This window comes from Neofelis nebulosa, chromosome 1 (assembly GCF_028018385.1).
Source record: "Neofelis nebulosa isolate mNeoNeb1 chromosome 1, mNeoNeb1.pri, whole genome shotgun sequence".
Lineage (NCBI taxonomy): Eukaryota > Metazoa > Chordata > Mammalia > Carnivora > Felidae > Neofelis > Neofelis nebulosa.
Window position 1 is genome coordinate 150009395 of NC_080782.1, and position 13283 is coordinate 150022677.

General features: G+C 59.8%; 2 protein-coding genes across 3 annotated transcripts in view; one reads left to right on the forward strand and one right to left on the reverse strand.

Annotated features, from left to right (window-relative positions):
- Positions 1-100: 100 nt before the first annotated feature.
- MGAT4B (alpha-1,3-mannosyl-glycoprotein 4-beta-N-acetylglucosaminyltransferase B) lies at positions 101-10245 on the reverse strand. 2 transcript variants are annotated; one of them, XM_058739575.1, is made up of 15 exons: positions 9854-10245; positions 4376-4561; positions 4150-4290; positions 3926-4059; positions 3486-3532; positions 3102-3215; positions 2801-2876; positions 2554-2668; positions 2106-2236; positions 1900-1962; positions 1542-1735; positions 1065-1143; positions 895-982; positions 698-810; positions 101-602 (listed from the first exon to the last, which is right to left on the reverse strand). In XM_058739575.1, the coding sequence occupies exons 1-15, from the start codon at positions 9948-9950 to the stop codon at positions 579-581; spliced, it is 1602 nt and encodes a 533-aa protein (XP_058595558.1). In that variant the 5' UTR covers positions 9951-10245; the 3' UTR covers positions 101-578. The 2 variants fall into 2 exon arrangements, with proteins under 2 accessions (XP_058595558.1, XP_058595548.1); XM_058739565.1 differs by having other exon boundaries at positions 1855-1962; positions 9854-10242.
- SQSTM1 (sequestosome 1) overlaps positions 9726-13283 on the forward strand; it is a 25648-nt gene continuing 22090 nt past the window's right edge. The window contains exon 1 of the mRNA XM_058739606.1: positions 9726-9801. The gene's annotated coding sequence lies outside the window, so the exon portion shown is untranslated. The remainder of the gene's footprint in view (positions 9802-13283) is intronic.

Consider the following 13283-nt stretch of genomic DNA (forward strand, 5'->3'; position numbering starts at 1 on the left):
GCACGGAGGGCTGAGATGGCAGCGGGCAGGGGTGGCATTGCCAGGCACCTGGCCTCCCGCCACCAGCGGGAGCTTGGAACACTCACATGGGAGGCTCGCGCTTCATTAACCCTTTATTACAAGTCACGCTCTTATAGAAGTATATGTGGACTTACGTGAAAAAATCAAATGTATCCAAGAATAAAAAACACAGCACATAAAGTAGTATATGCATTCCAGTGTTCGCGCCTGAGACAGCGGGCGCCCAGGAAAAAGCTCTTCTAAAACGGCCTGGCTCAAGCCGGCCGGGTGCGAACGGTTCTGGGCGGCACAGGCCGGCCTCAGGCACAGTGTGGGGGCCGCCTGCCTCCTCCCGCGGCCGGGCGGGCGGGGGCAGCACCAGCTCCTGGGGCCTCCGGGCCAGCGATGATCCCAGGCCTGGGGATCCCAGGCTTGCAGAGCGGGGAGCGCTGGGCAGAACCCCTCAGGCTTGGGGCAGCGACGCCTGGCCCTCCAGGGGCAGTAGCCACAACATCCCAGGTCTCCCAGGTCTCATGGGCTTCATGGCCAGCCAAAGTGCACCCTCAGAAGCCCTCCGCTTAGTCGGCCTTTTTCAGGAAGATCTATAAGAACGGGGTTTGGGGTCAGCTGGGGCCTCAGAGTTCAGCCCTGGTCTAGCTACTTTGACCAGCTCCCTGTCCTGTGCCGTCTAGCTTACCTCGCTCAGAATGACCCACACTGGAGAGTCTGTCTGGATGGAGAGGCGCAGTGCTTCCAGGGGGCCAAAGGCTGGGTCCACCTCACCTTCTGCCACACCCTTGTAGAAGGAGCCTGAGGGAGGGCAGCGCTGAGAGATTACCTCCAGACCCCAACTTAGCCTACTCCCCCCACCTCCACCTGCCCCCCTCCACTCACCTATCTGGAGGTAGCCATCAGGGCTCCGAGGGTACCTCAGAGTGGCTGAGCGGCCCTCCTGAAGGGCCTCCTTGTCTGACTGGGGGTTCTGGGAGCAAAAGAAAGGGGCTGAAGCCAGTGGCTGTGGGAGGGGCAGGTGTCAGTGTATATCCATACCCCATCACACTCACATCAAACGGCAGCACCTCCACGGATGTGTTGAAGAGCTTGTCCTCTGGGTGCTCAATGTTCCCGCTGCGGAAGAAGAACCTGCAGCCAGACAGGCCTGTGAGCTGCTGCAGGGGTGGGGTGCTGCACTGGCACACTGTCTAGCAGACCAAAGGCCACGCCTGGGCCAGGAGTGTAGTGGGTGGGCCCTGGCGTCTGAAGGAGTCTGGGTACCACCTGGGGCAGCCACTGGGCTGTGCAGGGCAATGATGGTGATGGGCCAGTGTCACAGAACTCCTGTGGGCACTGCCTGACTTCAAGTAGCTGCCACTATGAACCCCACTTTTCAGATATGGAAACTGAGGCATGGTGAGGTTAAGTGATTTGCTAGGGGTGCTCACAGAGGGGCATGTGCAGGTCCAGAAATTTGTAGTGAGGCCTGTACCCTGGTGGCTACCCTGCCACTCCCCCAAGGCAGAACAAGGGGCACTGGTACTGACCGCTCAAGACGCAGCGGCTGGAAGAAGCGGAAGCGGATGAAGTCCCCTGCAGCAGGTGTGAAGGCCCAGAAGAAATCCTCGCGCAGGTAGGCCTTCTCCAGGGTGAAGTGCTGGTATGTCTTGAGGCTTGTGCTCACCTCGGCCGGTGGGTTCACATGCTCCTTCCTCAGCGCCTGCTTCCCAAAGTCCTTGTCCTGACACCAAGGAGGGACAGTGGTGTTAGGGAGGGCCCTGATCTTGCCCTGCCTCCTGCTTGCCCCACCTGGGCCTGGGCTCTGCCTGTACCCAGCCAGTCCCGTGTAGCACCGCCCACCTTCAGTTTCTGGATCTTGCCCGCCAGTGAGGAGTGAGTGCCTACATGCTGGAAGAGGGATGGCTTGAAGCGGATCCGAAGGTTGGCCTTCTGCCGGTCACAGTGCTTCTGCAGGGGGAGGGGGACGCCCTAGGGCTCAGCTTGGCTCTGCTGTCTCCCCGTGTCAGGTGGCACGTGGACACGGACATATTCCATGCTGAAAGCCATGTACCCCACCGCCCCCCCCCCACCTCTGTGCAGCCCCCGCTCACCGCATCCTTCTCGGGGTTGCAGACCTTCACCCACAGGATGTGATCCAGGAGCCAGTCAATGGGCTTGTCCCGGTAGAACATGAGGATGAACTCCACAATCAGGCTCAAGTCCAGCGACTTGAACATCTTCCCTGGGGGTGGAAAAGTGTGCTGGGTGGGCAGCTCTGCCCTGCTCTACTTCCTCTTAATCCCTGGGCGGGGGGGAGGGTCACCAAGGAGGTTCCCACAGCAAGCTCTATGGCCAGCTGCAGGCAGGTGCGAGCACAAGGGGGCAGCCAGGGGTAGTGAGCCCCAACATGTGGAGGCACAGGGAAGGTGAAAACAGACACTCCTGGCAAAGCTCACAAGCATGACCCTGTGTGGTACCAGGGCCATAGGAGGCAGAGGTAGGCTGGACTGAGGGGCCCTGGTGGGGTCAATGGAATGGGGTCGGGCAGGGGGGGCACACCAATGAAGCCCAGCTGGGAGAACTCCAGGATCATCCAGTCCTCAGAAGGCTGTTGCAGGGCGAAGTTCTTCATGGTGCTCAGGTAGTTTGGCTTGGCGACAATGTCATCCTCCAGCTGCACAGTGGTGGGCAGAAGGAGGATCCAGACTCAGGATGGGCATGGGGCATGGTGGGGCTCACCACCTGAGCCCAGCCAGGGTCCAGGGCTGGTGGGGAGGGGGGTGCAGAGCAGGGTCTCAGTGCTGACCTGCACGTAGTAGATGCCTTTGGACTGCGCATACATCATGAGGAAGCAGTAATCGAGGTTCTGTTTGGTCCTCCACCTGTGGGGTAGGGGCTTCGGGAGCTCAGACCCCTCCACCTCCAGTGTGGTTACCACAGAGGCCACTGGGTGGGTTGGACCCCCCCATCCCAACCCCACGTAGGGGGCCTCCAATGGATAAATGGAGGCACTGCAAGGAAGTGCCTGGGTGACTGGCACCAACAGACTGGGTTCTCAGCACAGGTGGGTGGGTGGCTGGGGCCCGGGAGGGGGGGAATGCTAGTACCTGACTCTCTCCTTGGGGTCCCCAAAGGACTCTCGGAGGCGGGAGAAGTCAGGGTAGAAGTGGGGGGAAGGGGAGATGACCTCCAGGAGCCCAGAATGGATCTCCGTGGGAAACCTGGGGGAAAGGAAAGGCGGGTGGGTGTGCAGCGTCCAGGCACCAGAGTTAGGGCAGAGCCGAGCTAGCCAGACCCTGTCCCTTTATTAAGGCCCACCAAGCAGACACTGCCCAACACCACACCCATCCTAGAAGCAGTCAGGCTCCAGAGGGGCTAGGCCACCTCTCTGTACCCACCCTCTTTCAGCTAAAAGGAGAAGCAGGCACTTGCCTGCCCAGCACTCTGCAAAGCCCTCCCCGCACCAGCTTTATTGGACTGCCAGTACTCACAAGGCTTTGATGTTCTCTGTCACCACCGAGGTGTACTGTGGGTCAGTCTGTGGGGAGACCAAGAGCCCTCCCTAAGCCTGGCTTCAGCCTGGCCCCAAATGGCTTAGGGTCAGAAGCGTGCAGGCTTCAGATGACCCCGTGCACAGAAGTGAGCCCCCCATCCTGAGGGCCGAATAAGTCTGGGCCTGGGGACCATAGTGCCTCACAAAAAGCTGTACCTGGGGCCTCAGGGGTGGGGCAGCCTAGGTAACTGGCATCTCCACGAGGCGGCGCTAAAACTTGTTTCTTTTTTTCCCTTCATAAATTTGTGAATGAATCTGACAGTTGAACTTCTGGTAAGTTTTTTCCTCCGGAATGTTGCTGTTTTATTTCTCCTTCTGGTTTTGTGCCGTGTGTTCTCTGAATGCCCCCACCCCCACCCTGTACCCCAGCCCACTCGCCTCGGCGATCAGCACCACGATGACCGAGTCCTCCTTCTCCTGCGGGCTCAGCTCCGAGATGAGCGAGTGCAGCGTGTCTGTCAGGTACGAGTGCACCTCCCGCCGCACGCTGGGGATGCCCATCACTACCGACACTGCAGAGGCGCGGAGATTGCATACTGGCTGGATGCTGGGACCGCCCCCTCCCATCCCCGCCTCTGGCCCCTCTCGGGACCCGCCCCTACCTCCAGTACGGCCCTGGCCCACGCGCACGGCAGGTTGCAGGCTGCTTTCCTTGGCCAGCAGGTGCGGCAGGTGATGGAAGACGGTGGGCAGGTGCAGCACGTGCTTGTGCGAGACGTTCCACGGCTTCAGTCGTGGATCCTCTGGGTGGGTCGGGAAGGGACGGCTCAGACCAAACGGCCTGAGATTAGCCCCGCCTCCCCTGCCTCGTGTGGCTCCAGCGCTCACCAGTCAGGCGGCCCCAGGTGCGATTGCCCTCCCCCTCTCGCAGCGCCTGCCTCTCCGACACAGCCCTCTTGATCTCGTCCAGCACCAGGTTGAGCTCCTTAGAGCGCTTGAGGCTCTCCTGCTCAGCCGCGTGCAGCCGGTCACGCAGCGCCAGGAACTCCCGCTGGTACACGTCCACCACATCCCCTGTGGGTAGTTTGCACGCTGTCACCAGGGGGCAGCCAAGCACTGACCTACTGCCCCTCGAGTGAGCCAGTACGCACATTTTTGTGCCCATCTGTGCGATAGCCCATCTACATCTGTTCTTGTGCCTGCCACATGCCAGGTCCGGGGATGGAGGGGAGGAGGCGTGTACATTAGGGTCACTCTGAAGTCACAATGACACTCACACCGTGGGGAGCAAAGTCTTCACTGGAAGGATTGGTCTTCTTCAGTACTCTCCCCCTACCCTTTTGTCTTCACCTTTGAGGAAACATCTGAGGAAAGGCTGCAGGATCACTTCCAGGCCGGCCAATAGACTGAATCCTCACCTAGTGGCTCCCAAAGCCCCTTCTCGCTTCTTCTTGCAGCATCTGCTTCTTCCAGGAGATGGGATGCCCAACATCCCATCCACGGCACAAGGACCCAGCTCTCTGTCCTTTCCCTCTCCCTCCTCTCAGCCTCTCTCCTCTGCTCCCCACCTGTGTTCACAGAGCAGATCATAGGCTGCCCCAAGGCCCTCTGGGGATAGCCCTCTCCAGACTCTCATTCTATCCTCCTGATGGGCCCCAGGACCCATTCTGCACTAAGCACCAACTCTGGATTCTCTCACTCCAGCCCCAAGAGGTAGCTGCTGCAGTCACGGTCTCCAGTGCTCAGAGGAGCAAATGAAATTGAGGGACTAGTCCCGGGTCACTCAGTGAGTTAGCAGGAGAGAGGGAACAAGCTCTGGATGCCCAGAGACCCACTTCTCTGGAGACCTGTACTGGACATGTGCCACCTCCAAGGGTCTGCATGCCATCCTGAAGCAGCACAGAGGTGGGGCTTCCTGACAGTGGAAAGGGCTCTGCAGGGTGCCAAGACCTAGCTCCCCTGGTTTGGCAGGGACCAGTGAGCAAGGATGAGACATCCCTGCCTGTGGCTGGTGCAGCCAGGTCCCGCAGGGCTGTGCACACAATGTCTTTTCTAATCTCGGGTTTGCCCTCTTTAGTTGCCACCACATACAACTCCTTTTCCTTGTCTCGTGTCTGTGCCTTTGCTTGTGCCATCTCTTCTGCCTGAGATCCCCTCTTCTCTTGAAACCCATGCCAAATGAAAACCCATGTAACCTTCAAGGCCTAGTTTCAAAGTTCAGTTTTCAAGTCCGGGAAGCCTTCCAGAACTCCCTTCCCATCCCTAGACAGCTCTTCTGTTCCTTGATCCCTGGTGGGGTCGTAGCCCCCAGAATGCCCTGGGATGGTGTTGCCACCCCAACCCAGCTATGGGCACCAAAGGTCAGGACCAAGGCAAAGTTCTGTCAACTCAGGACACACCCCCTTAAACTGCACAGGGCAGAGGTCTAAGTGGTAAATCCTAGGGGAAGAGGAAGCTGTGGGGGTGGGGTGGGGGTTTGAGCCAAACAGACCCTCCCTAAGGCACTCTGCATTCATCAGCTCGCCCCACAGGGACATCCCTGGAGGGGGAGGGAGGGGAGTCAGGTTACAAGATCTGTGAGGCTCTGCGCTGGGTTCAGTGGCCGGGTTACCCTGGAAACCTGACCCCTTGAACGGGAGCCAGCCACCCCCAACAAACACCCACCCAGCCAGCCTAGGGTTGGGTGGCACCAGGCGCCAGGAGTGTCCTCCTCTGGGGCAGATGCTCGACAGGACAGGAAAGGGGGACTGGAAGTGCCGAGGCCCCCAGGAGGGAGTTCTGGAGCTGCCTGCTCTGTGACATGTGGGGAGGGTGGAGGCCTCACTCCTCTCTGACTGCTGTCCCTCCCAGGCCTTCTCTGTTCCATAGGCTGAGCTCAGTTCAACCTTAATCTGGCAGGGGCAGACAAGCCAGGTGGGCAGCAGTGGCCACCTGAGTCCCCTGGCCACCGAGGACTGGGCCCAGCCTGCTCCCAACCATGGCCTCCCTTCCTAGGGGCCTCCGTCCACCCAGGTCCTGAGCTTCCTCTGCTTACCAGCAGGTGACAGGCCCTGGCTCCTGCCCACAACAACCCTTTGTCATTTCCCTCAACACCGCAGGCCCTGTCCCTCAGCAGCCTGCCCCTGCTCCTGCCCTGCCTGCAAGGTCCCCAGACTGACCACTGTCCTTGACTTCCCTGGCTCTGGGGCAATTCTGTCCTTGCCCGTCAAAGCCAGACTCAAGCTGGGTGCCTACCTCCCATAGGCTGAGCCAGACGTGCCAGGGCTCTGCCAGACCATCCTAGCAACCCCTCCTTACCCCCCCTGCAACCTTTTTGGGTTAGGTGGCTGGATTGAACTGTTGAATGGGTGTGGGGGGCGGGCAGCTCCAGTGATGGGAGGGGCAAAGGCCTGGGGAGCCCCTTGCCCCTGAGGGGTGGGACAGAAGTTCCTGGGAGCTAAGGCTGAGCACTTTGGCTTCTCCTTCCCTCCACACCTTCCTGGCCCACGGAGGAGGGGTGGAGGGCCTTGTCCCTGGCGCAGCTGGCCATAGGGAAGAACTGCAGCTGTGGCCGCCCTAGTGTCACCTTTCCCACCCCTCCCCCCACCTGAAGATGGAGTAATCAGGACACGTGACCTTGGGGACCACAGTCTCCCCCACCCTCTTCCCTCTTGATTGAAAAAGCAGACTGAAGGGGCGCCTGGGTGGCGCAGTCGGTTAAGTGTCCGACTTCAGCCAGGTCACGATCTCGCGGTCCGTGAGTTCGAGCCCCGCGTCAGGCTCTGGGCCGATGGCTCGGAGCCTGGAGCCTGTTTCCGATTCTGTGTCTCCGTCTCTCTCTGCCCCTCCCCCGTTCATGCTCTGTCTCTCTCTGTCCCAAAAATAAATAAAAAATGTTGAAAAAAAAAATTTAAAAAAAAAGAAAAAGCAGACTGAAGAGCCAAGCTGGGCACAGACCCTTGCCAAGTACTTAGGGAAGGGGAAACAAGCACAGAGGGGCACAGGCAGGTGGCAGGCCCAGGGAAGGTCTGCTGTGAACCTGCAGGTGGGGGCAGGTGTTCCTCTCCTCTCCAGGCCTTGCACCCACCCCTCCCAGGAGGTCAAGGAGGGTGTCTGTGGTTGTTGAGGTTGAGGCGGCTGGGATGCTAGGGAGGGTACAGGATGGGCCCCGCAGGGTCTGCTGTTCTCCCTGGTGATGGGCTTGGCTGAGGGCTGCAATTTGAGTGCTAGTGGAGCCGTGGCACAAATCTGGTCAAGGCTGGATAGGACAGTGGGCCCTAAACCTGTATCCAGGGTCCAGCTTGCCAAGACCTAGGTGTCCTTCCTGGCACTTGGCCCTGAGCTTCCAGGAAGCTCCTGCTGCCTCCTTTCTCTGGCTCCCAGCCCACCTTTCTTCCCCATCCGGGTTTCTCTGCCTTTCCCGTATGTACTGGTGCCTGTGCCAGCCCTATCCTAAACCCCTCACTCACTGCAAACTGGAAGCTGGGGTCAAGTCTGGCCTCAGACTGGCTTGGTCTGGCTCCCCCACGCACAGGCTTAACACAGTTGTCTACATGTAAGAATGAGAAGGGTTTGCATAAGAGCCCGGATCTAGCCTTTTCTTGACGCTTCCAAAGCCCTGGCTTGCTCCACTGGGCCCCTTAAAACAGTGATAGCTCTTGACAGGAAATCCCAGGTCACACACCTTGCCCTACCTCACAGGCTTTTGGGCTTCTAAGAGCACTCCTGCAACTGAGCCCAGCACTTCTTTTGCTTGGTTGCCAGCCTCCCAGATACCCCTCTCAGAGAGGGTGGGCCTAGATGGAAACACTGGTATCTCCCCTCACTCTTCTGTCTCTGGAGATTTCATCGCCAGCTAGGCTCCCAGAGAACAGGTTGAGTTGGGGGCCTTGCCCTGGAGCTCCTGACATCAAGCTGAGGGCATGTGGCTGTTGCAAGAGGCACATAGGAACTGCAGCCTGGCTGAGGACAGGACCTGGCACCCTGTCTCATCAACCCACCCACGACCAGACAGATGTGCCCCAGCACATTAGATATGGCCCCACCCTGGCCTCCATGCCAGTCTGCTTATGTGGCTACTCTTCCAAAGGTCCAAAATGCCATCCCCCTGGTGACACACCTACCTACAGAGAACTCTGCCCTAGCCATGCCTGATCTGTGCCAAGCCCTAAGGATCTCCCTTCAGGGCCTCTGGAGCCCTAAGCCCTCAAACCCAAACAGGTTGGCAGATTGCAGTAGACTGGGCTGGTCAGGCAGGAGACAGGTGGGGGCCGTTGTGGCTTGGAGGGTCGGGAAGGTTCCAGATACTCCCTCAGTCCTCCTCCTCCAGTTTCATTTAGCACAGGGTTGGGGAATAGGGAAGCGGGAGGTAAGAGGGTGGCAGAGGGTCAGCTGGCCTCAGCCTGATCCTGCTTAGACCTCCCGCAGGAAGGCCAGGAGGCAGGAAGGAAGCAGCTTTTCCCGGAGGCTCCCATGCTGCAGGCCCAGTGGACAAGGCCTGTGAGGGCCTCCTCAGCCCTTCACCAAGGCCCCACTCAGCCACAGCCAACTCAGCCAACACCAAGCAACTCCAGCCAGTACTGTGGCCTGTCCCTACCCCCATCCCCAGGTGTGCTGACCTAGCTCAGAGAGCCACAGTGATAGATTGGCCAGCCTGCACAAACTTCAGGTGGGGGGTGGAAGTTGGATGAGACCACACAAAATAAGTTCACAGGTAGCCGGGGCTGGGCTGGCTACTCATGAGGCTGTCCACGGGCCAGACAGCCACAGGAAGGCTTCCCCAGCACCCAGGTTCCTGCAGAGGAATCCTGGGGCCAGATGTCATGGAGAAGAGCTGTGGAGGCCCCAGGGAGCAGACCCCACAGTGGGATGGGGTGGAAAGGTGGTGTGGGGTGGAGGGTGCCGCCTGCATTTCTGGCTGCCCCCTTACACCTGTCTCAGGAACACCGTACCTGCTCCCACCCAGGTGCCTGGAAGGGGTACCTTGGGGACCACCCGGCCACAGCCATCGCTTGACCTTGTGTTCCTGTCCCTCTCTAGAAACTCCAAGGTCCCCGGCTCGCCCGTGGGAGCGACCAGCCCTAGCAGCGGCGTAACTGTACTCCCGGAGAGCGGTCTGGGGTCCTGGGCGCCGCACCGCGCATCCGCTGACCGCTCGGCCCGGCGGCCCAGCCCAGGCCGGAGGAGAATTTCGCTATTCCGGCAGCAAACAAGTGGGGGCGAGGATGGGAGGGGCGTCCTCCCGCGCCGCCCGGGCGGGGAAGGGGCGCCTGCGTCGGCTTCCGGCCGCCTCCCGCGGCCACTGGCCGGACCCTGCTCCGGCGGCCAGCACCCAGGTGAGCCCAGGTGTGGGACGCGGCGCGGGGCCCGGCGGGGGAGGGGGCTCACCTTTCTGGCCGCTGAGCGCCGCGTACCAGGAGAGCGAGAGGAAGGCGCACAGGCAGAAGAGCAGCAGCGTCAGGAAGGTGCCATTGCGGAGCCTCATCTCCTCGGGTGCGCGGCGGGCGCCGGCGGGGCCGAGGCCGCATGGCCCGGGGAACCGGGGCCGGGGCGCGGGGGCCGGGAGGCGGCGGGGGCCCCGGCCCCGGGGCGGGGAGGGGCTGGGGGCCCGGGGCCGGGCGGGGATGCGGGCGGGCGGCGCTGGGGACCCGGCCGGGCGCAGCGCTGACTGCTTCTTCGGGGCGCGGGGCTGGCGGCGCGGGCGGCTTCGGCTGGGCGGCTGGGCCGGGCCGGGCTGGACTAGGCTAGGCTGGGCGGCGAGAGCCGCGGCCCGGCCTGGATCCGGGGCCGCCGCGGAGTCGGCAGCGCAGGGCGGGGCGGCCCGGATTTAAAGGGGCCGCATCACCCGCTGCCGCCACCAGCACCACGAGGGGGCGGGGTGGGGTATTAGCGCCCGGGATCCCGCCCGCGCGGCTCGAGACAGTGGCCCCCGCGTGGGCTTGCGCTCCCAGGCCTCGAGCCGCCACGGGTAGGTCGAGGCTGGGGCCTTCGCCAGTGCGGGTGGGCGGCGGTGGTGGAGGCGCGCTGGGGGCCCCGGACCCCTGCTTCGTAATCTCTCCATTATGAACCCTCCCCACCTCAGATCCGACCCCGCTCCCATTTATTCGGGGGACCCTCAGGCCCCGCCCCCAGGTCTAAGAGGTGGGAGGGGGAAAGATGTGGCTGGAGCTGGTGTTGCCTCGAGGTGGGAGACTGGCCTGAGTGGCCGCTGCCTGCACCGACGCCCACGGGCGCTTCGCCTTCCAGGACCTTTCTGTAGTCAGCCGGATAAAGGCGTGCTGGGGGCCAGAGAGGCGCTCCTGCTCCGCAGAGTGTGCACAATGGGCGTTTTTCAAGAGCGGAAGAGCCACTGTTGCTTGGGTGTTGGGCACAGTGACCAGTCCAGAGCGGGCCTGGCTTCCCAAGGTGGGCGGGAGGCAGGTGGAACAGTAGGGGGATGCTGTCCGAGGCCCCTAACGGTCCAGCGCTTACACCTGAATTCTTTGCCCCGCCCCTCCCTCCTATCCCCTCCCCACCCTCCGTGAAACCAGCGAGGGTACAAACAATAAAGGGATTTGTCCAACTGAGGTTCAGGGCAGACATCTGGGGAGCACCCTTGTCCAATTCCTAAGAATCCTGGTTTCCAGCATTGCCTGCGAGCCCCGCCCCATGGGAGAGGCTTTGGCAGGGGACAGGTTTCAGACTGGAAGTCACTGGGGATTTCTCTTTCTCTTCCAGCCCAGGTCCACACCTGGGGCAGGACGTGCTCCTGGGAGCATTGTAGGGTCTGGGCATTAGCCTCTGTAGAGGTATTTATGCCAGGAGCAGGTGAGGCAGGGCCAGTAGCTGAGGTGGGACTTCATCCTGGGGCCTGATTCCAACGCTGACAGGTTGGTACTGCTCTCTGCTTGTAATGAACTTTATGAACTGACACCAGGCCTTGTTGGAATCTTCTGGAGGAAATGGTCTGGTTTTGTGTTCCTGTGGCATCTTCTGTTTGTGGCAGGGAATAATGGTTTTTCATTTGGACGATCAGTGATACAAAGGGTTTTACCTTGTTCTAAATGTGTCTTTAGTTTTTTTTTTTTTAATGTTTATTTTTGAGACAGAGGGAGACAGAGCATAAGCAGGGGGAGGGGAAGGGAGAGAGAGAGAGAGAGACACAGAATTTGAAGCAGTCTCCAGGCTCTGAGCCGTCAGCACAGAGCCTATCGCAGGGCTTGAACCCACAAACCATGAGATCATGACCTGAGCTGAAGCCCCATGTTTAGCCGACTAAGCTACCCAGGCACCCTTAAATGTGTCTTTAGGTTTAAAAGGAGTTGATTTAAGGAAAATTCTTAAACCAGTAAAAATTAAGGAGAGGGCTCATCCGTGACTAAAGTTTGGGAAGCTCATCTGAGTCCCCTTCCACGTGACTAAAGTTTGGGAAGCTCATCTGAGTCCCCTTCCACCCACACTCCGGCTTTGGGGAGGAGGAACAGGAATTAGGGAGGCCCTGGGATGGGGGTAGGATCCTGGGAATTGCAGGGACTCTGTCAGAAACAGGATTACCTAGGGCCACCATGGTCGAGAAGGGTGGTGATTGACTTTGGGAAGTGTGAGGTCTGGAGTGGGAGGTGGGGCTAGGGGGTATAGGCTGCAGGGACCACACCCAAACAGATGGCTGGGTTGGGCAGCCATAGGAGTCCAGGCTGTGGAAACTGAGGGCAGGCTTTCCAGACCCCCCCAGCCAAGCTGCCTTTCTGTGCCTCCATCAGAATCCCGGGGGCAGAGGCAGGGGGTGGGGGTGGGGGTCCTCTGGGCCACACCCTCACTCAGGGACACACACCCACCACCACGCCCGAATGTCCTGCTAGGATTTACATTGAGGGAGAGAAAGGACATCCCAAAGGAAAGCTGGGTGTGGGGTGCTCAGGGAAAGAGAGCAGAAACCTAAGGGGGCAACATAAACGGGGGCCTGCAGAAGTGACATCACAGTGAGGGGAGGCCCACTGTTCATATATATATATATATATATATATATATATATATATATATTTTTTTTTTTTTTTTTTTTTTTTTTTAGAGAGATAGAGAATGAACCAGCAGGGGAGGGTCAGAGAGGGAGACCGAGGGTCCAAAGCAGGCTCTGTGTTGTCAGCAGAGAGCCCAACGCTGGGCTCAAACTCACAAACCGTGAGATTGTGATCTGAGCCAAAGTCCAACGCTTAATGGACTGAGCCACCCAGGCGCCCCGGTCTACTGTTCCATAATTCATTAGTCCCTGCATTCATTTGTTCATTCATTCTGCCCACTGTTGCTGGGGAGAGGGGCCTGATCCTGCTGTCCCAGCTCTGGGAGGACTTTAGCCTGCCCCCCACTGTGGCTTCTGCACTCCCAACTTTGTCCTTTGAAACAGGGGCAGCAGTTGCTGGACTCCCCTGGGTTGTCCACTGCTCTCTGTGCCCTTGCAGTGATTAGTGCTTCAGGGACCGCCTGCAGCCAGACTCCCTCCAGGCACCTCCAGGGCTAGGGAGCAGCATCCCCTCACCCAAGGGTTCAGCCCCTGTGCCTGGGGACAGTAACTGATCTCCACCCAGGAGGGAGGATGGAGCCAGATGGGCACGGAAAAGTCCTGCTTTCTCCCCAGACCCCAGGCTGTGGGCCCTTCTTCCTTTGTTCTTGCTTCCTACAGAGTGAAAATGCCCTCAGCCCACTTTGCCTTCCTGGAGATTTTCTGGGACAGCCCTCGGAGGTGGCTGGTCCTTCCTTCTTTACCGGGCTGCTGCTGCTTCTTTTTCTTTTAATGTTTATATTTTTGAGAGAGAGAGAGAGAGAGAGAGAGACACCACGAATG